At 37.6% G+C, this 24,290-nt stretch overlaps 1 protein-coding gene across 1 annotated transcript; it reads left to right on the forward strand.

Annotated features, from left to right (window-relative positions):
- Positions 1-15,361: 15,361 nt before the first annotated feature.
- Positions 15,362-15,992, forward strand: LOC141487350 (uncharacterized). The gene is made up of 2 exons (XM_074186295.1): positions 15,362-15,539; positions 15,599-15,992. Exon 2 carries the CDS (start codon positions 15,600-15,602, stop codon positions 15,957-15,959), a length of 360 nt encoding a protein of 119 aa, XP_074042396.1. The 5' UTR covers positions 15,362-15,539; position 15,599; the 3' UTR covers positions 15,960-15,992.
- The last annotated feature ends 8,298 nt before the right edge of the window (positions 15,993-24,290 follow it).

Here is a 24,290-nt window from a genome sequence, read left to right on the forward strand (position 1 = left end):
TGAAAAAGAAATCCCAGTGAAAATCATAAACTTATCGTGGAAAGAGGTTATTCTGAAGAGAGGACAGAAACTTAGTAGAGCTATTGTGGGAGAGGAATCACCTCAAATTAACACCTCTAATAGCAATGTTTGTAAATTGGATTTTTCAAACGATGATTGGATGAGAAATGGATTTGACCTACATCATTTGGATGAAATGAACAAAGAAGAGCTATTTAAGTTAATTCGAAAATACAAGCATCTGTTTCGGGATGAAGATGAAGAGTTGACTAGTACGACAAAGGTAAAGCATAGCTTGACTTTGGTACCAGGCGCACAGCCCATTTGTAAAGCTCCATACCGCATACCTTATCGTCAACGAGAAGTACTCGAAGGGGAAATAAAAAGATTATTGGACTTGAAAGTTATAAGACCATCATGTAGTCCGTGGTCTGCACCCGTAGTACTGGTAACAAAACGCCTGCCTAATGGAGAAGAGGAAGTGAGAATGTGCATCGACTACCGAGGACTCAATAACGTAACCAAGAAGGAATATTATCCCCTTCCTAACATATCGGATTTGATTCAAGGACACAAAGCAGGTACAAACATGCTCTTCTCGGTTATTGATGTAGCCGAAGCCTATCATCAGATAGACATGGACGAGCAGGCGATACCATTGACAGGATTCAGTACGTTTCAAGGTCACTACGAGTATATGAAAATGCCATTCGGTCTTGTGAATGCGCCTTCGACCTTCCAGAGGTTTATGAACATGACACTCACAGGATTGACTCCAGAGACATGTATGGTCTATTTGGATGATATCATCATTTTCAATACTGAGGGTGGAAAAGACCACATTGAAAAAATTGAAAGGGTTTTCGAAAGATTGAGCGAGGCTAATGTGAAGCTGAAACCAAAGAAATGTAATTTCATGTCAGAGAAAGTGAAATATTTGGGCCATGTCCTTTCCCAGGAGGGTATATTACCCGACCCGGAGACCATAGAGACAATTGCCAACTTTCCACTACCAAAGAATATCAGGGGAGTGAGGTCCTTTTTGGGAATAGTAAATTGGTACCGCCGATTCATACCCAATATTACGGAGATATCTGCACCATTGGTCAATTTGACGAAAAAGAACGTCAAATTTGAAATTACAGAAGAAGTGCTAGAAGCCATAAGGAAACTGAAGAATGTGTTGAAGTCAGATTCGATTTTGATTTTTCCTGACTTCGAGCAACCGTTTATTTTGGCGACCGATGCGTCAGGACTAGGTGTGGGAGCAGTGTTGAGCCAACTACGAGATGGGTATGAAAGACCCATTGCCTATGCGAGCCGTAAGTTGAAGAAGGCAGAATTGAACTACACTACGACAGAAAAGGAGTTACTTGGAGTTATGTATGGAATACAAACTTTCCGTTGTTATGTATACGGGAAGAAATTCTCGGTAATCACCGACCACCGACCGTTGAAATGGTTGCTGACTCTGAAAGACCCGAGTTCGAGGTTGACTAGATGGGCACTAACCTTGGCGGAGTACGATTTTGAAATTATCCATCGACCCAGAAAACTTCACGGAAATGCCGATGCTCTTAGTCGAATGTATAATGAAGAGGAAAACTTCATAGACGTGAAGTACGTGGAATTCGAAGAGTTTAGGAAGAAACATAAGATACCACGGTTCCAGAACCTGACGTATCGGAAAGAAGATTTGTTCACTTCACCAGAAAATTGGGCGTTAGCTCACTGCGTGTCGAAGGATCTAGCTATGGGAGCGGGGCTCGCCAAGATTTTCAAGGAGAGATATGGAGGCGTGGAGTCCCTGAAAGGACAAGGAAAAGGTGTAGGGGAAGTAGCGACGTTAGCGCTTCCGGAAAGGAACATTTATTACCTGGTCACGGAGAGTGCCTACTATGAGAAACCCACCTACCACACATTATGGGAGTGTCTTAAAGAACTCCGAGAATGTTGCGAAAGAAACCAGGATAAATTTCTGGCCATACCTAAGCTGAGATGTGGTTTGGACGGACTGGAATGGGAAAAAGTGGTGGAAATGATTGAATTCATTTGGTACGGATCTGACATGGAAATCAGAGTGTACGACGACAGGGGCACTATAGACAAACCTATCTGGATTGTAGAAGAAAATATAGTTATAGAACCAGTTTGGGATCGAGAAACTGTGGAGAGGGCACAAAGTCGTGATAAATTTTGCCAATCCGTGATAGCCCAACTGAAAGATGCAGAGGAAGGAAAACAAGAATTCTATACAGATAAAGACGGAATACTGTATAGAATTGAAGAAGATGGAGAAGAAAAGCTAGTAGTCCCCAAGGAAATGATGAAGAAGGTACTTGAAGATTTTCATAATATGCCTATGGCCGGACATCAGGGGCAACAAAAAACGTTGTGGAGTATCAAGAAGAGATTTTATTGGCCTAATATGCGGGCGGTAATATCAAATTACGTGGCAGCTTGCGAATCTTGTAATAAGCGAAAAACTTCACCACATCATAGAAAGGCACCTCTTCAAAAGTTCACGACGGCTTATGAACCCTGGGAACTGACGTCTATGGACATAGTGGGACCCTTAGTGACATCTTGGGATGGAAATCGCTACCTATTAACGTTCCAAGATTATTTTACGAAGTACGTGGAAGCTAGTCCCCTTCCAGACCAAAAGGCGGACACAATCGCACGAGCCTTCGTGGAACACATCGTGTACCGACATGGAGCGCCTAGGATGCTCTTAACTGACAAAGGAGCAAACTTTACGTCTAGCCTATTTAAGGCTGTATGTCAAATGTTGGATATCAAGAAGATCCAAACTTCGAGCTACGCACCGACATCGAATGGTCAAATTGAACGGATGCACCGAGTGTTGAAAGATATGCTATCACATTATATAGCAGATAATCAACGCGACTGGGACACATGGATTCCGGTGGTACTGATGGCTTACCGCGGGAACGTTCATATTTCCACCGGATACACCCCGTTCTTCCTTCTGCATGGACGTGAGCAAGTGTTGCCTGTGGAAGACTTCATTCGACCGCAGCGAATCAGATACGACTGTGCAGGAAACTACGCTTCGGAAGTAGCTGCCAGACTGAAAGAAGTGTACTCGCGAGTATTGAAAACATCGGAAAAGGCCAAAGAAGAAAGAGCAAAGCATTACAACAAAAAAACGAGAGAGAGGACGTATGAGCTCGGAGATCAAGTGTATCTCTTGCGAATGCACGTTAAGCCCGGTATATCAAAGAAACTTGTGAAGCCCTGGATAGGGCCATACAAGGTTGTAGAGATAATAGGTCCAGTGACCTATCGAGTGAAGAAGGTTGGTGGAACAGACGAACAGGTAGTACACGTGAATAGGCTGAAGTCATACTCAACCTATACTGTCGAAGGGGATGATTCCGAGGAAAGTAATAATAGCGACTATGAAGAGGAGAGGATGAATAGCTCTGGGAGGACGTCTAAGAATGGACGTAAAGAAGAGGAAAACGAGAAAAAAATCACAATTCTCCCCCAGTGGATAGAATTCGAAGGTCACTCGGAAGAAGCAGCGACTGAGGAGGAAGATGTTGATGTAGAGGAAGGTATAGAGGAACCCCAACCCTCAAGGAGATCAGCTCGGATTCGGAGAGAACCAGATCGACTGAACCTGTAAGAGAATGTAACTGAGTGAATGAGAACTGAATGATGGAGAGTGAAATTAATGAGTGAGATGAATGTATGATACGAGTAGATGAACGATTAGGGGTGGGCAGGAAAGAAACTATAATGATGAGAATGCATTTGAGCAAATCAGAGGAGTGCCGTTACTTGAAGAGCCCGGGGTAAACTCTCTTCAAGCTAAGTTATTGATGTGTTCGTCGAACTAGTGTCTATCTTTGACCCGGATTGACATTAGATGACGTATCAAGTGAATTTTGTTTCCACTACCTTTTGGTTTATTGTATAGTTTATTGTAGTCTCAACTTTTCTTAATGAATGTAATGATTTTTATTTTACCATATTATAAACGATCGATGGTTAATCTAAATTGGAGCATCTATACACCCTTCGTCAATCCCTGGCAATAAGATGGAAAAAGGCAGCACGATCTCGATTTTCCTAGTGATTGCTATCTTGCTGGTCAGGCATTATTTTGTATCGGTAATCAGGATGATCGCGTACGGTTGCAGGGATGAGAGGGTGAACATTTCGACTGTATCTCTCAGAGACGTTAGTGTCCAGAACGAGAATCCGCGTACTTGAGCGACTTCAGATTGATGCATCACCGTGGGATGCATAGTCAGACTTATTTGGTGGAAAAAGGACTGTCGAGTTATATAGACAGTTACAGAACGTTGAAACTATACCTGTTGGAATCCTGTTAGTTATTGGACAAATAACCTTGAATTGTTCAATCAGCGCCACATTAATAATATTGGGATCAGTGGATAGTACCTGCACCAGAGAAGGAACAACCTACCATGAAAATGGACGAACCTGGAACGATGTGGCTTTCTTAGTCGACGTGAGGATCCGAGCGAGAGACTAATTGGCCGTTATTATACATTTCGAGTTGCGAAGTACCTACTCTATAGGCGATACCCTGACCTGGTGGATAATTCAACGGGAGCGTCCCAGAGAAGCCCAACCAGATGAACCCACAACGCCATAACCAATCATCGCAGAACCCCAGCAGACTGCCCATCATACCGCTGGCGGTTACCCTGTTTTGCCCCAGACACACTGGACTGTGAACAAAGACATTAACGAAGCAGCTTGAGTGACTGAACCAAAAGACTTTTCAATCAGTGCGGTACAAAGTTGTAGGACGAACTTAGGATCTGTGTAGATTGAATTCAATCTGAGTTCAATCTATTCGAATCGTATCTAGAATAATGTGCCGTTGACCAATAAAGAGTAGCATATCATATGGAAGTTATTGAGATGGAAATTCACCAAGGCGTAAAAGACTACAGTGAATCGTGAGTGAATATGGCCTCTGTTGTGATGTGATAACGCGAACTGTAGTATACAAGGAGATACGTTCACTCCTATTTCAATGACTTTTTTTGTAAAATTTGGAATATTTCGTTAGGAAACCCCTAATCATAGCATGCGAGACAACCCCACTGAAAGTCGCGTAACTTGAGGTGATACCTATTCTGTTTTCATATTTGAATTCGACATGAGGTGGCGTTGTTGCATTTGTCAGTAAGCATGAAGCGAGAAAAGTTATGGCAATTAAGCCAAAACTTTTTCAAAAGGGGGAGTATTGTAATAAGTTGGATTTATTATATTTTTAGTTGAATTTTAGATACCAAAACACATGTGTTTTCGTATGAAAAGGGAACCTTATCATCATTCAGAAATAACCTTAAGGCCAACAGAACCAAGCCATTTAAAGAAAAAAAGTCGTTAAAATTAACTGCTTGATACTAAGAAATTCGATATTTTGTAACATTCAACCCCATAATTCATTTCATTATCTTTCGTTAAGGGTCGAAAATATGTCATCCAGTCTGTATACCCCATTTAGAATAAAAGTCAGAAAACACTCAAACGTATAATAAATATCGCAATTTATCTTATGAGCTCTAAATTTAACGACAAGATAAAATGAAGCCACCCAAGTGGCTAATCTACTATGTTTTATTCGAGACAGCAAAGAAAATATCCAAAAATGACCCTTGCAGTGACATCTATATATCAGTAGTAGACTCACGACATTAGAAATGTCGGGAACTAGACGTGAATTCTTGAGGACTTATTCGCCGGACCATGAGGTGGCGAAAAGAGTACCAGTCTTAGAAACAATTTCAAACTTTCTGATTGGTTAGAATTTTCTGAGATAACATTACTTACATCCCCTAACATAGTAAAGGTGGTGAGGTTTTTTGAAAAGATTTAAGTCAGTGGTGCGCGGAGATTTGGTGAATCCAGTTGAATTTCCTACGGTAGCTGGAAATTCTAGAGGAAATTTTGAGTGAATTGAAATATTGAGATATTTCAAGTCACTGTTTAGAGAAGTGACACTAATTGGGTTTTGGTAGTATTCGCGGGTTTATTCAATTTAGTGATTTAGAGATTTTTCCGAGTTTCTGTTAAGAGTTTTTGGGGAAATAGTGGCTTTCGTTGGAGTTTTCAGGGGAGTCCGTCTACGATAATTTTGGTGAGCGTATTTTAAACAATTCTGATATATAGTGTAGATGTTATTGCATTAAACATATCTGATATATAGTGTAGATGCTATTGTATATTTTCGACTTGGCACCTAGAGTATTAATGAACATTTACCATAATAATATAGCTACGAATCGGGTTCCCTTTTCATTTTATTAGATTATTATAGGTCATAGTAATTTCCTACGTTATACAGAGAGGAGCGATTAAGTGGGTCTCTTGATAACTTCTCAGAGTTGTATTTTAGTTGATTTTATAGCATAGCTAGTAGAATTCAGGCAAGGCATATCTATGCCCTGAGTGAACTTACCTCAATTTTCAAAGGAATACTCCTGTCAGTTTGTTTTAGTAGTTTACCCATAGTTTGTTCATGGTTATAATTATTTATTTCTTTTTCTTTTATATAGTGTAAATAACGTTCAGTATTAGTTTTGTTCATTTAATTTTTTTTTATTGCTAATCCGATTATTCTGCCAACTTTACTCATTAATAAAGTTGGTTTGTGAAAACTTTGCTAATATTATTTCATTTCCTCAAACCCCTAAAAGACCACGCATTTAAGCCGTGGCCGAATCCAGTCTCTGAGGATATAATTGGTGGCATAACCAAGCCATTTCTCCACGAAGATTAGAAGGTAGGAAAAAGTCAACTGTTGACCAAGTTGCCACTAATTCTCAATCCGTGTGATCAGGACGGATTTCAAACTTTTTCTGATCTGGTGGCAGCAACTCTCACGCTACCAAACTAAATTAAGAAAATAAATACCTTTGGCTGAACGATCCCATATACAGGGGGGTGAATTTTTCTGGTGCGAGTAAATACTGAGATGATTATTATATATTCATAGTAGTACTTATATAGGGATCGCCAATTCAGACCAGACGGTCATTTATTACACTTAATGCAATCGAATATACATTTGAAAAGGAAGGTTTGCTATTTTTGAAAGGTAAAAAAACTTGAAATCTACCTGAAGTATCTCTAGAATGAGTATTTTGGAAGATCGATTCACATAAAGTGTCTTCGGGTGAGTTGACCTCGATAGAAGGTATGTTTTCAATCTCCCAAAATCCTTTTAATGTTGAATTAATTTCAGATTCTGAAATAATAAAAGAAGAACTGACCGAACTAGGGTTGGTAGGAGGTTGTGGATCTCCTGAGAAAATCCAACCGAAGCAAGTGTTCAGAGATGAAGGCGATACACCATCACCTACGATACGTCCATCTCGCAAAATCAAGGGATAAATCCCCCCACCAAGTAGTAAATCTATTGGTGCAGGAATGTTGAAATCAGGATCTGCTAAGTTCAAATTTGCAATAGTTTGAAAAGTGTTTTTGGGAATAAAACTAGTGGGCATCTTAGAACATACTTTTGTCATAACAAGAGCCTCAAAATCGAAAATAGGATAGTTTTGATTTTGTGGTCGAATTTTACATGAAACTATTCCTGAACTTGGGGTTTCGATTTGTCCTACCCCAAAAACGGACCTAGAACTTGGCATTTTCGAAAGGCCTAAGCGGGTAACACATTTTTGTCTAATAATATTTAACTGAGAACCATTATCGATAAAAACCCTGATTGGTTTATAAGAACCCCAGGCATCAAGAATATCCACTATTGCAGTGGAGAGAAGAGTTGTCGAAATTTTATTGGAGGTCAGAAGTGCCACCATATTACATGGAGGAAATATGAAGATATGTGTGATGATTACCTTGACCACACACCCTGCATGAATCTTGTGACTTACAATCGTGAACTTTGTGTCCGTTATGGAGGCAGTTCGTGCACCAATTGTTTCGAACTATCATTTGAAGTCGCTCATTAGGCGTTTTAGACAAAATTGACGGACACTTGTAAATCGAATGAGGTTCCTTGCAAATTGGGCATATATAGGATTTAGATAAGGACTTCGAATTTTTAGATGTCTTTACAAGAAAAGTATGTTGATTGGAATTATTTTGTTTGGGTTTATAATTGAAATTTTTCGAGAAGTTTAAGTTTCTTGAAAAATTTGAATTTTTTGAAAGGTTTGAATTTTTTGAAAAGTTACTGTCAGTAGTTGTTTACAGCTGATTCTCGGCCTCCCCCCACCACTATGACGTATTAATTGCTTTTTTTATTGGTTGTTGTTTGGTGAAGTCAAGGTGATGTGACCTTGAAGGGTGTGGTGTATGGATCGTTCAGAATTTTTTTCCCGGTTCTAATCCTCCCCCCACCAATATGACGTGTTATTTGCTTTTTTTGTTGTGCAGTGAAGTCAAGGCATTGTGACCTTGAAGTGTCTGGTGCATGGATCGTTCAGATTTTTTTTCATATGAGATTTTGTGTGTTTATGTGTGTGTGTGTGTGTGTGTAGGAGAATGCACGGTACAGGGTTTCATCATGTGCTTGTTTGTCTATGTACAAACATACGTCTGCATACTTCGAAGATCCTCCAAGTAATAAATGCTCCATCGGTGTGAGGGCACCAAGTTAGTAGTGGAGTGACGTCACAGCAATAACCGTTCAACGGCTAGAGAGCGACATGTTCACTCCACGACGTGTGGCAGAGTAATGCGTATTCATCGGTCTGCCCTCACCTCTCCCGAAGCGATGAAGGTTGTGACGTAACGCATTGCTCTAGCCCCGCTATCGATGGTGACACCACGGCAGCCGAGGACCGTCTGCCTAACGTCTACCCTCTCCGAGACCGCAACGACCACTGCTTGCTCGTATATCGACATCTGTTATCGCATTCAGTTGGGAGGTAATCTTGGCGCATGTAGTTGAGAAGTGGGGTTGGCTATGACGTCTTGACGGGTCCTATCAGAGTGTATTTAAGAAGCGTACGAGTGTTGGCTATGTCAGTTTACATCAAGTGAGTTAGTGAGAACTATTATATAAAATGTATTCCTGTGACTGTGGTAAATCTTTCACTCGTAGTGATAATCTTCGTCGGCATCAGCTCCAGATTTGCCAAGGAGGGCCTGCAGTGAAACGGGTTAGAGTGGATAATGCAACACCTATGTATACGTGCAATTGTTGTAATGTGACAATTCCTATGACCCAAGTGAATTCTCACCGAAGAACCATGAGTCATAAAAATAATGCATGTGTTCAATTGTCTGACGGTGTTCAAATTATAACGAATGCATTCAATTGCCGCATTGCTACATACAGGGTGGAGAGTTCGATTGTAACCAGTGACTACATGTCATTTTTCAATGAGATTAGGCAGAAGGTCATTGAATTACTGAAATCAGCCATCAGGATCCATAAAAGCATCAAGGTGAATATGGAAGTTTTTGGGAATTATATTCTTCAGACTGATGATTCGAGGGACACGAAGTCATTTAATTCCCAAAATAAAATAGTGGACCAATCTTCAGATTTGAATGCTGTTTTTGATGGATTCCGTGATGTAATTATGGCTCAAACGACCGAGTTCCAGGATCGTGACTCAGGTATTTATTTTTTAAAAATTTCAATAAGATTGAATAGTAATATTTTTTTTTATAATTCAGGTTGGACTTGTGAAAAAATATTGTTTCTCGAGGTCAACATTAATAAATACAGTCCACTGGAAGGAAGTTCATATGTGATACTGCCTCAATGTATTCAATGGAAGAAAGATGTTGTGAATGTTCGTAATGAAGATCAATATTGTTTTGCTTGGGCTATAACATCAGCATTATATCCTGCAGATAGTCGAGTGTCCGAAATTACGTCATATCCACATTTTTCCACTGTTTTAGATGTCACAGGTATGGATTTTCCGGTTAAAGTTAATAATAAGAGTATTGAAAGATTCGAAGATAGGAATGATATTTCAATTAATGTTTACGGTTTAGAGAGTACATTTGAGAAGGGTAAAATGAAGTATGAAGTGATTGGTCCATTGCGATACTCACAGAGAAGACTCCGGAGACATGTCAATTTGTTGTTTATAACTGATGACTCCGGTAATGGTCACTATTGTTGGATCAAAGATCTTTCAAGATTAGTTTCTAATCAACTATCAGCTCATAGACAGAAAAATATTTTTGTGACGGATGTTCGATATATTTTTCTGATGAGAGATTGCTTTTACGTCATAATATGTATGATTGTAATCACATTAGTACCACAACACCAACTACTAATTTAAAGATCAATAAATATGGTAGAATGGTTGCGGAAAATAAACTAATGTTTGAAAACTTTGAGAGACAAATGAGGGTGCCATTTGTAGTGTATGCTGATTTTGAATCAGTGCTTAAACCGATTCATGTGAATGAGCCAAATCCTGAAAGTTCATACACGATTAAAACATTCAAACATGCCCCATATTCATTTGCGTATTTGATAAAGTGTTCATATAATGATGATTTGTCAAAATTTGTTACATATAGGGGTGTAGATGCAGCTCAGAAATTTGTGAGTAGCATTGAAGATGATTTGAAAGAGATACATGAAAATCATCTCAGAAACCCTAAACCAATGGATACACAAACTGTCGAAGAAGAAGAACAGTTTGCTGCAGCCAGAACTTGTGGTATATGTAATAAAGCATTTACTGATGGTGAAGTCAAAGTAAGAGATCATTGTCATGTCACAGGAAAGAAAAGATCACATGCCGCTCACTCGAAATGTAATTTAAATTTCAAAATACCAAACTTCATACCTATCATTTTTCATAATTTGAGTGGTTATGATTGTCACTTATTCATAAAAGAATTGTATAGGAATAAAGAGAAAGTTGATGTTATCCCGCAAACTGAAGAGAAATATATATCTTTCACGAAGCATCTCTTTACACACAGCTATACCGATAAAGATGGTGTGGTTAGGAAGAATTATCTCAAAATGAGATTTATCGATAGTTATAAATTTATGACTAATTCGTTGGAGAAGTTGGGTGCAAACTTGACCTCCGATCAATGTTTGGAGATGCACAAACATTTCCCACAAATTTAGAAATTCAATTTGATGAGACAGAAAGGTGTATTTCCATATAGTTTTGTTGATGACATCGACAAATTGAATTATTCATTACTTCCGACAAAAAATCAGTTTTATGACACACTCAATTGTGAACATATATCGGAAACTGATTATGATAGGGCTAGAAATGTTTGGAATTTATTCGAGTGTCAGAATTTGGGGGAATACTCTGATTTGTATTTGAAGTCGGATGTATTGCTACTATGTGATATTTTTGAAAACTTCCGCACCACAAGTTTAGAGATATATAACTTAGATCCGGCACAATATTACACTGCACCTGGATTATCATGGGATGCCATGTTGAAGTTCACTAATGTTGAATTGGAATTACTAACTGACATTGATATGATTCAATTTTTTCAAAAAGGTATACGAAGTGGAATTAGTCAATGTAGCGAGAGGAAACATATAGCAAATAATAGATGTTTACCGAATTATAATCCCAATGAACCTTCCACATTCATTACATATTTAGATGCAACAAATCTATACGGTCACAGTATGTCACAACCTCTACCAACAAGTGAATTTACATGGTTGACACCAAATGAAATTCTTAATCTTGATGTGATGGATGTGAGTACTGATAGTCCGTATGGGTATGTATTTGAAGTGGACATTCATTATCCACAAGAGTTGCATGATAAACATTCTGACCTTCCATTTTTAGTCGAAAAAATAATACCACCTCGTACACAATCGAAAATTCACAAATTGATTCCAAATTTGAATGATAAAAGAAAATATATTGTTCATTATAGGAATCTACAGCAAGCTGTCAAAAATGGATTGATTGTAATGAATACACATAGAGTATTGAAATTCAAACAATCATGCTGGATGAAACCCTATATAGATCTTAATACTGAAATGCGTAATAGGTCTAACAACAAATCTGTTAAAGATTTCTATAAACTAATGAATAATGCGGTATATGGAAAGACAATGGAGAATGTAGATAATCGAATTGATGTTAGACTCGTTACACATTGGGAAAATATAAAGAAAAATATAGGTGCCAGCACTCTCATAGCCAAACCAAATTTCAAAAATTGTTCAATTTTCACTGATAATTTCGTTGCCATTCAATTGGGTAGAGTGAAGGTTCATTACGATAAACCATTATATTTGGGATTTTCCATATTAGAATTATCTAAAACAGTCATGTATGACTTTTTCTATGGATGCATCAAACAACACTTTGATGAAAATGTCTCTTTACTTCACACAGATACCGACTCGCTCATTCTCAAAGTAAACACAGAAAATTTTTATGAATTCATAAAAACTAACATAAGTAGATTTGATACATCCAATCACAGTATAGTTAACCAATTCAATATTCCAGTAACAAGTTCAGTCTTGGGTAACTTCAAAGATGAATTTCCAAATGATCCAATCATGAGTTTTTATGGTACAGGTGCTAAAGCATATTATGTGAAATCTGTTGATGGTGAATTTAAGAAAGCCAAAGGGGTTAAACGATCGGTAATAAAGAATGAATTGACATGCGAAGGTTATCAAAAAATCGTCGAACAAGGTGGTATGATATTCAGAAAGATGAATTCATTTAGAAGCCTGTTGCATGATATGTATACTGAATTGAAAAATAAAGTTGCATTATCATACCACGACGATAAACGATTTATCATTCCGAATACTACCCACACTCTTCCTTGGGGTCATAATGATATTGAATTTTATGAAAACGATCCAAATGAGAACATTCGTTGGATAAGTAATATTATTCAACAATCACAATCTCAGGAGACTCCATTGGATCAATTGATTAATTTATTATCTGCCGAGATCAATGATTGAAGTATCATTCAATATCTTCAAAACCGGAAAATTCAATATGACAGAAGTAATGTGATATTAATGTATTATGTATGTATGTATATGTATTACTGTAATGAATATAAAATGATTAAAATTTTATTTGTATTATTTCTATTTCCCTAATCGATTACTGCAATATATAGTATAATGTAAATGAAAGGAACCTCAGTTTGAAAAGAATCATCGTGGGTGCACAATGTCTAAAACAATCGATAAATTTGGCAGAAAAAAAAATGGGGTGGTAATGTCATCCGAGGTCCACCCGGCAATGGATTTAAATTAACAAAAGATGGTCATTATGACATGCAAAGAAAAATATTGAAAAATACAAGCGAACCAATTGACAAGAGTGATTGTGTAACTGTATCATACCTTGAGGGGGAAATTAACGGAACAAAGGAGGTTATACTTCTAGCCCTACAAGCTGCAATACAATCCACAATAGGCAATATTGCTCGCGATGCCCGTCAAGCATTTGACGATAAAATTGCAGAGGCTCAGATAACTTTCACTCGTAAATTTGACAAACTTACAAATGATGTAGACATAAAAATGTCTGACATAACAGCGTCTACAAATAAAAAATTTGATGCTATGTCAAACATAACAGCGACTACAATGAAAAAGTATGATGTACTGGAAGAGAGAGTTGAAGTTTTGGAGAAAAGCCATAAAGTCAGGCCATCAGGTGGACTGGGATATCCAGGACTGAACATTGATCCAGATATTAGAATAATAGAACCAAAACCAAAAGCAACAGATGACGTATTAATTGAACCAACATGGTGAATAGTGAAGTGGAATAGCCTGCTTGGGCAGGGCCTGATTAAGTTAGGTTAGGAAAAAAAAAATGTGTATTTGAAAAATTAATAATGAAAGTTATCAACAAGTATTATTATATATATTTCAATGTCCCTGAAGTGGCATTAGTGATGTACTCGAATTCTGACTTGAAATGTTCCCAACTGTTAAAATTTGAAAAAAAAAAATTAATTCGAAAAAAAAAGCAAATTTGAAAAAAAAATTTTGAAATTTGAAAATAAATTTTAAAATTAAAAAAAAATTATTTTCAAAAACCTATACCCTCTTGCCCCCCCCCGCCTCCTTCTTATTATTTTTTCTAGTTTTCTTCTAGTTTTGCCATTGCCAAGTTTCGAACTTGGATAGTCTGTGCGGTAGGATGATACCTTAACATCTACGCTGCCACAGGCCCACTTATACTAACAGTTTGAATTCTATTTAAATCACAAGGAATAATGGTGAGAAATAAAGAAAAAAATTTTTGGTCACACGGGGATTTGAACTCATGTCATACGTCTGCATAGGCTAGGGTCTTAACCATTACGCCACAGGCTTACATATTGGTGTTAATAACATTTATTATTCTATATAAGATATGAAAGCTTCATTTATATAAAAATTATTCATTTTTTTTATGGGTAATCCGGGATTTGAACCACTAATATCAATATTTTACTTTTTTATGAATTAATAAAGGTTTAAAAAAAAAAAAAATTGATCGTCGAGATTCGGAATCTTTCTCAAGATTACAACCCGTTCTTTTCTCGAAAAATATCGATCCTGCGAAAAAACCGGGATTTGAATCACTAATATCAATATTTTACTTTTTTTATGAATTATTAAAGGTTTATAATTAAAAAAAAAGTTTTGATCGTCAAGATTCAGAATCTTTCTCAAGATTACAACCCGTTCTTTTCTCGAAAAATATCGATCCTGCGAAAAAACCGGGGTTTGAACCACTAATATCAATATTTTACTTTTTTTTATGAATTATTAAAGGTTTATAATTAAAAAAAAAATTGATCGTCAAGATTCGGAATCTTTCTCAAGATAACAACCCGTTCTTTTCTCGAAAAATATCGATCCTGCGAAAAAATTAATGGAGACCAAATTTGTTGGAAATTGAATTCTCTACAACTTTTGTCATCACGATTTTTCGTGTAAAATTGAAAATAAGTGTAATAAATTCAATATTACATAATGAGATTACAACCCGTTCTTTTCTCGAAAAATATCAATCCTGCGAAAAAATTATTAGAGACCAAATTTGTTGGAAATTAAATTCTCTACAACTTTTGTCATCACTATTTTCCATGTAAAATTGAAAATAAGTGTAATAAATTCAATATTACATAATGAGATTACAACCCGTTCTTTTCTCGAAAAATATCAATCCTGCGAAAAAATTAATGAAGACCAAATTTGTTGGAAATTGAATTCTCTACAACTTTTGTCATCACTATTTTCCGTGTAAAATTGAAAATAAGTGTAATAAATTCAATATTACATAATGAGATTACAACCCGTTCTTTTCTCGAAAAATATCAATCCTGCGAAAAAATTAATAGAAACCAAATTTGTTGGCAATTGCGCATGCGCGCCCCCACCTCACTCCCACCACTCCCACTTCTGCCTACACCCTGAGGAGCACACTTCTCGGCATTCAGTACGACAAGTCTTCTCATCGAGTGCAGTCCAGCTACAGCAGTCTACTACAACACCAGTCTAATACAGCAGTCTTCTACAGTCTACAACAAGCGAATTTTGAGTAAGTTATCAATGTTACTTTTTCATAACAACTAACTTTGTATTATTTTACATTTTCAGAATGGAAAACTACACGCAGGAAATCGACAACGCTGTGGCATCGATCATACCTGTGGATGTTGACGTGGAGCGACCAGGCAGCCCTGACATGTTCGAGGGAGACGAGGTGGCGATGGTCCAAGAGGTGAAGGCTTCAACTTCGGGTGGTGTGCAGCGGCCACGCAGCCCTGTCTCATTCCAGGAAGACAGGGTTGTTAACAAAGCCAAGCGGCAATCTGCAGCTAAGGTTGGTCCTATTCAAAGGTATAGGAGTAAATGCAATAGGACTAACCCTTATGCAGGTGGTTGGTCGACCGCCAAAAGGAATCCTCCGAGACGTCCCACACCGCTCACATTGACAGTAGAAAGACGGAGGGCATAAAAGCCGGTGCCGAGGGTGCCATCTCCAGGTAAAATCCTCACCCAATTTGCACTATTAGCGATGTTGACACCCATGGAACTCACACCGGTGCCTGATCCTGCCATGGAGGTCGTGCCACCAGTGTCGAAGCCTGCCGGGGAGATCGCGCCACAAGTGCCACCAGTGCCGGAGCCTATCGGAGAGGTTAACCCCCAGGAGATGGAAACTTTCCTACAGAGGTGTAGGGATGTTGCACTCGCTTCACGAAATAGTGAGGCCGCGTTGGCTAGCATTTCCCGGGAGGAGAATGAAATTGCTAGCCAACGGCGCGAGTTGTTAATGAGGATGGCCGAGCTAGATCGAAGGACTGCAGCTCTGAAGGAAAGGCGGAAGGCAGAGACCTCTTCGATAGAGCTCAATAATGAACTAAAAATATTTATAAAGAAATTTTTGAATAAAGGGAAATAGTTTTTAGGTCAACTAGGATAGTTTTAGGATAATTAGGTAGCATGGTAGTTTTAGGTTTGTAATTATAATTTTAGGAATAAAAAACAAAAAAAAACAAATGAAAAAAGAAGTGAAATAAAGGGTGTACATTGTTTTGGTCTGGTACACATTGAACAATGCGATGGTTGGAGCATTTTTTTTCACTTCGTCTTTTCATTATTTTTCTTTTTTTCCATTTTCAATTCCAAGTTCTTTCATCCCCACTCCTCCCCACTCCCTTTCAAAAGTATAAAAGTAGGAATTATCTGTTGGAATATTCAGTTGATCAGCCACCTCCAACATGGAACCTGATTCAACTACTGAGCCCTATAGTGTTCCGGAGCCTCAGATGCCTTACTATGCATATATACAGGAAGGATTCGTGGACTCCACAACGGCACCTCATGACATTCCATACGAATTCAGGAATCATGACTACAGGGTGCAGGTTCAGCATGTCACTGGGAGTGATGAAGCTGACCTATCGGACGGGGATTATCCGGATCCCTACCAATGGGATGACGAATGGGGTGACCCACCGCCTGGAGACATCACAGATGAGGATGACGACGACGACGACGACGATGACGCTGGCGACATCAGACTTCCACCATCCCCAATCCTTATCGAGGACAGTCCTCCGCCATCTCCCATCCTAATTGATGACGATGATGTCCTAAATTTCGACGACGATATGTAATCGTTTCCCTGTTTCTCCCACCCTTTCCTTTCCTTTCCTTTCCTTCCACGGAGTACACACTTTTTTGGTTGGTGTACACGAGGCACTGCGAGGCTGGGGCAGTGTCTTCCTCCCTCTCTCTTATTAGTTTTTCATAATAATCACTTAGAATTTCTCATAATAATTGCTCAGAGTTTCATGAAGATCGTCATTTTTAATGTTTTCGAATCTCAAACACTGTTCTACATTTACACTTCACCCCCTCCGTTTTATTTCTTCCAATATAAATATAGTATCAATCCCAGTTCTACATCATTCTTCCACAATGTCGATTGCTGATTCCACCACCGAACCGATGAGTGTACCAGAGTCTTCTATGATGAGTACAGGACCCATCCAGGTACATGAAATAGATTCTACGTTTGATCATTTCAGTACAACCTTCGCAGAAATGCTGCAACGCATCTACGATCTTCCTGATGATTTCCCGGAACGTATGCAAGAGGAAGTAGATGAGTTAGACGATCTATAGGATAACGAGCTAGATGATCATGCGGACGACATAATTAGTATATCATCTGATTCAGATGAATCTGATGAATATGAGGACGACATCATCAGTATATCATCAGATACAGATGATTCAGATGATGACACCATCATGATTGTTTCTGATGATGAAGAGCGTTAGTCCATACCATTGTATGGATTAATAGGAAAAACAGCCCTTTTAAGGGCTACAATTAAAGACAATAAACAACTATTTTCAGAGCTATCATTATACTTTCAATCAGAAATAGGTTAACACTATAGTCAAAACTTATGTGAAAGTATCATCATCCAACTCTGTAGTACTCATCATTATATTCAATGATTGAGAAATTATCAACTTCGACTTTTCAGTCAGAGTAGTACTCATCATATACACAGATATTCGATGATAAACCAAATCCTTACTTCGACTTTTTAGTCAGTCATTTATCACATAATCTGTGAATTCTACTACTACCGTTTGTGTGAATAATGTAGCCCTGAAAAAGGCTGTTGTTTTTTTTTTGACCAGTAGGTCCACGGTTATTGTGCCACAGGTTGGACATTATTACATATAATACATGTAGATACTCGGGTGAAGTTTGTTAGTGGCCTCTCGCAAGCTTCACACCAATTTTGTCCCATTTCCATAATTGAGACAGTGTTGTGGGTGTTGACATGGGCATACCACCCTCCATTATTGTTTCTATGCGAATAAAACCGAAAGCAGCACCAGCATAGTTTTTTGTTCTCTCCATCTGTTGTGCTGATCAATACGTATGCATCCATTGCACAATACAAATCCAAGGGATCTTCCAATGTCTCACTGACATTGAGCGTTCGCATACAGATCCTCAAAGCACCATCGCCTTCAGTTGTGTCAGCTTCTATCCCTTCATCATCTCCTTCTTCATCCATGACCCTCTCAAACTCCATCACGTCATCATCTTCGTCGCTTTGGTTGGCCTCGTTTTCAACTTCGTCTATCTCATCTTCATCGACTCCAACATCTTCTGCTTCAACTATCACTTCCTCTAGCGGAACATTGACATCATCATCATCTGATTCGTCTATCCAATTGTTTTCATCAACAGCAGATATTCTATTTAATGCAGCATTTATTTTTGCAGAATTCATCTTGTTGTTGTTTGCTCACAGTTGTAGAGAGTGAATGAATGAACTTCAGGATCGCAAGTCGACTTATACGATTGAATAGGAAACGGAAGTGGTACGACTCCCACCTATCACTTGACTCGTTTTAAGTGGGAGAGAAGGATATGGCATCTCTAGTCGATGAAAGAGTGGGCTAGTTGACGGAAGAACGCATGCGCTAGTTTATTTTCTTCTATAAAAGGTGAAGTATCAGTAACATCATCACCTTTCCTATCCACATTCTATTGCTATCACATATCATTCCTCCAAACCTAAATAATCATTATCATGAGCTCCATGCCACTATTGATTGCTGAAGATGGTTCACCACTTGTTGATATCGATCACACTAATTTTGAAAATATTCCAGTATTACATTTACAGTCTCAAGACTCGATAAGTGATTTTGATATTAGCGACTTCGTTAACTTCGCAGATGTGCCGGAACCAATTCAACAAATTATCGTTGAAACTCCAATCATTTCACAATCATCATCATCCAAACACCCTTCATCTACCCCCCCTCTTGGTGTTGATAAAAAATCCAGAACTATCAAAAGGAAGGTTAATAATGCATCTTCATCGATTGTCACTGAGTTGAAAGAAAAAAAACAATCGAAAAGTGGTTTGCGGGAGAAAAAGCCCACAACGAAAAGTGACAGATCGAAGAGGAAGACAAAATGTGAACCCAAAGAAATGAAGGGTGATTTGATGACTGAATCGCTATCTTCTTTCACTCCATTACTTCGGTTTGGAGATATGAAAAAGAAAGCGAAATGCCGTCTTGTAAAGGCGCAAAAGGCTATTGCTGAACATGAAAAGAGTGAGCAAGCTATTAGTGTCAATAAGGACACTCTTCAAGCATTAGATGCTAAGATTGCATTAGCGAAAATTGAATTGGCTAACATGAGCAAAGAAGCAGATGAACTACGTTCAAAAATCATGAAAGATGACAAATTCAATCAACGTTCGAGAATGCAAGCACAGGCAGAGCTTGAGGAGTCGACTCGACTTTATGAGACGGCATTATCAGTGAGAGATAATTGGCGAAAAGAGTTGGAGAAAGCATTTCAAAGTGACAGCGATTAGTTTTGGGAATGGTATTGTGTTCTCAATATTGTGAGTTGAAAAAAATTTTAAGCGGGAATGGAGTATACAATTAATTTGGTTTGGTATACACAGAACATTGCGAATGGTTGGGGCAATGTTTACCGCTGCAATATTTTTTCAATTCACTTACATATAATTGAAATGAAAACAATAATGAACTTTAACATTACTTTATTCATAAATACATTATTAGATACATTTAAAGCATATTTGATTCATCAATCCAAGAATTCTGTTCATTAGGAAGTCCTAACCACTTTACATATACTTTATTTTTCCTTTTCTTCAGCACTTTCTCGATCAGATATACGTCAGGATTTTCGGTTCGCAATAACTCTTCTTCGTAAAAACATCCTCTAATAGGTTGTTCATTCATATCTTCAAGATTATAGGTTGTGGGAAAGGTTTTATTGATTTTAACAATCTTGAAGAGTTCCGTGGTAAAGTTCGCAGTGTAAGACTTTTCAAAAATATTTTTGTATTTGCTTATTCGTACAATATCATTCAATCGGAATTTGGGTTTACTTTGTTTTTCTCCAACTACATTGATACCTTTGAATATCAATCTTGTTGATGGATCAACATTAATGGGTGCCATACCTATTGTACGATGAACTTTATTGTTATATCTACTAGTTATAGTTGGAAGAATATCAAGCCATTTGTGGTGACCTCTCATCGAAAATTCCTTGTAGAGCCACCCCTTTATTGTACGAATCACTCTTTCTGCTATAGCTGCCTTCTTTGTGCTAAATGTTGAATAATGATTGATATTATATTCTCGCATGAGAGATGAGAAGCTTTTATTGGAAAATTCTTTCCCTTGATCGCTTTGTATGTGTTTGGGGGAGTATTTGGCTTCTTTCAGTACATGTTTCATTGCATTAGTTACTGTACTACCTGTTTTATCTTTAACTGCTACAGTCCACAAATATTTGGAGTAACAATCTATCACTACAAGTATATATCGGTATCCTTCATTACTTTTTGCATAAGGTTGCAGTTCAGCTAAATCTATTTGCCATATATCTGCAAAACCTTTGATGGTGGTTATTCTTCTACGAAAATTACGTCTTGCAGGTTTATGTAATTCATTAACAACTTGTCGTTTGACATCACTTATTTCATTAGTCATTCTATTTCAATATGATTAAAGAGAAAATGTGATAATGATACTGCATTGAATGATGATGTGACAGTAATCATTACATGTGAATATGTTAATATATTATACCTTCTTCACGTAATTCTTCAATTATTGAAATTATTTCATTGTCATGTCCTGTATGACCAGCTGACTTTGAAGCTACCAATAGTCGTAGGCGAGCAACTAACTCTTTCGGTGAATTCCAGTACACATAATTCACAGGTTTAGAATTATATATTTTCTCCATTTTCACTCGTTTGAGTGCTCCACCAATTTCACTTCTACTTCTTATTGGATATTGTCGTGAGTCTAATAGAGGTTTGATAACTTCACGAAATTTTTTAGAATTTGTATTTTTAAAACCATTCTTCTGATGATATTGTTTATATGGAGCATTCGTTGTTTTCAATATTTTGGAATATACTTGACGAGTTTCTTTATTATCAACATCTCGTGGATTCTTCAAAAAGATCATATCATACAATTCTGGACTACCTGCGCATTCATATTTTTTCACTTTATTAGCATCCCAAAATGAAATGTTTCCATCTTTGAAATGCACCACTAGACTTCCCATTTTCAGCTTTTGTGTAATAGGATCCATACGTACGCCAAATGTTCCATCATATGCTGGATTTCTAGATTTTACATTATTCAAATGTTTCATCAAAACATCTTCACCACTTTCATTCATATCAGGTGAGGTGTCAGGATCCGAGGAATCTTTGTGGGACGATGATGGTGTTTCGAATAGAGTTGTTCTCATATCGTCTTGAAGTGTGCTCGTGTCACTATTCACAGATGATACACTAGCAAAAGAGTGTTTTCTTCCTATTGGAGTACTCATGGGATAATTTGAAGTAGATTGAACAGTTCCATGATTTGGTGATAACACTGGTGATTTAGAAGTAGCGTTTGATGATAAAACATTCAATGGTTTCATTATGGGCTCATACAATCTTTCAAGTGTCATACGATTTTCAATATTATCATTCTTGATAGAGTTGAATTTCTGCCTGACAGCTTCTGTTGTCTCTACTAGTTGACGTTTCGAATTCATTTCATTGTTTTTATTTTCAGAATCTTTTTTTGTATTCATAATGCCCTTTTTTAAATTATAGCCTAATTCGCTGATGAAGTGACCTCTACAATATTAAGTGTAAAAAACAAGATCATGGGTATATAAAACTATCGAATCCTTTGCGATATCTACCTTCATCTATTTTTCTATCCTTATCAATGACTAGAAATCCATATTGGTCCTCCCAGCATTTAACACACATCAATTGGAATTGTTTGAATGTTACATCGGGTGAAACATGATCTGAATAAATGTGATGTAAATTCGTCTCATCTTGTTTGAACATTAAAATGAAATTGGTATTGTCACGCACTAACTGTTTGGGTACCCGTGAATATGTCTGTGCTAGATAAAAACAATCAACATCCTTATGACGTCCCATACAGAAATATGATCTAATAATATCTTGCTTTTCACATATCACATCATCGAAAATGAAAACAGAATTAGGCTTAGCGTCGGAGGGTTCCACTATTTCTGCATTATTGCTGAATGTATAGAAACCTAATCCTTTTATAGGTTCCAAAACACTTCGCAAGTACTGATATTTAGGTTGATTGAGTGATTTCGAATAGAGATACACATTTCTAAATCTCAGTCCTTGTGGATGTGTTAATAGTGATATCATTGCATTCGTCTTTTCACAATTTGAAGGTCCTATAATGAGTCCTCGAACTGATGATGGAAGTAGTGGACCATGTCTGAATACCCTTTGTCCATTCAATCCACACCCAAATTTCTCATCTAGATTATCTACAGCAAACTTTTCTTTCTGTTTTACAATGCGCATCGTGCCGTGGTTGGAGACTATATAAATGTTATTAGCTTATTCATTTCAATGTGTACCATCAAACGATACGGACGTATTGAAAGTGATCGTAAAATTAAAAGAGGTTGTGGTTTTGTTAATGATTTAATAAACAAACTTCCTTTCGAATTACATCTACCCGGAGGTTATCAATACTGTGAACCAGGTACAAAATTGAAACAACGTTTAGCTCGTAACGATCCTGGTATCAATAAATTAGATATTGAATGCAAAAAACACGATATTCAATATTCTAAGCATCCATCCGATCTTGCAGCAAGACATTTAGCCAACAAAGAACTTGAATACAGCGCTTGGGATAGGGTTAAATCGAAGGACGAGAGTATTGGGGAAAGAGCAGCTGCATTACTTGTCACCAACATTATGAAAGCGAAAAGACATATGGGCATGGGTTGTAGTACCAATAAAAAAAAATGTAAGAGGAAACAAACGAAGAAAAATAAAATTAGAAAAGTTGCATTTGGTGCTGGGATAGTCCATAAAGTGCGAAATGTATTGAAGGAAGCTGGTGGGAATCAATTTGTGACGAATAATAGCAAAAAAGCTATCACTGTGGCATTGCAGGCGGCACGTAAATACCTTAAAGCTGCCGGTGGAAAGAAGAAAATCCGCACACCACGCATAATTCCTGTTCCCAAGATCGGTGGACTTTTACCATTGATACCAATTTTTGCTGGACTATCCGCACTAGGAAGTTTGGCGGGAGCCGCTGCTGGTATTACCAAGGCCGTGAATTCGGCAAAAGCCAGCAGAGCGGCTTTAATGGAAGCCAATCGTCACAATAAAACCATGGAGGCTGTAGCATTAGGCAAACGCGGAAGTGGAATATATCTCAAACCATACCGTAAAGGTTTAGGACTATATTTAAAACCATACAAAGCCACAAACAAAACAAAAAACTAATTGAACCCCTACCTCAGAGGCCTCTTACTGATCTCGATCTCAGTTATTATGCACAAAAAATGAAAATTCCACATTTTCGTGGTGTTTTTATGCGTGATAGATTACCATCTTCAGGTCCAAAACAAAACGAGACAGCTATTGTTAATTTAGATGGAATAAGTGGACCAGGAACACATTGGGTGGCATATAAAAAATGTGGGAAAGAAGTCACATATTTCGATAGTTTTGGAGATCTACCCCCACCATTGGAATTGACTCGATTCTTTCGAAAATGTTCGAATGTAAAAATCAAATATAACTATGATCGACAACAGAAATTTAATACAGTTCTCTATGGTCACTTGTGCTTGCAGTTTCTCTCTAAATAATTTTCCAAATAAAAATGGATTCAACACCAAAACTGGATCGGGAGGCTATCAAGGGAATGGGGTTTT

This window comes from Leptinotarsa decemlineata, unplaced genomic scaffold (assembly GCF_025532065.1).
Source record: "Leptinotarsa decemlineata unplaced genomic scaffold, Ldec_3_MD MMD2_tig00078422_RagTag_RagTag, whole genome shotgun sequence".
In the NCBI taxonomy this organism is placed as follows: Eukaryota; Metazoa; Arthropoda; class Insecta; order Coleoptera; family Chrysomelidae; genus Leptinotarsa; species Leptinotarsa decemlineata.

What these genes read in the sequence shown, in the direction of transcription:
- LOC141487350 (XM_074186295.1), top strand. Translation starts at nt 15,600, where the DNA reads ATGGAAAACTACACGCAGGAAATCGACAACGCTGTGGCATCGATCATA.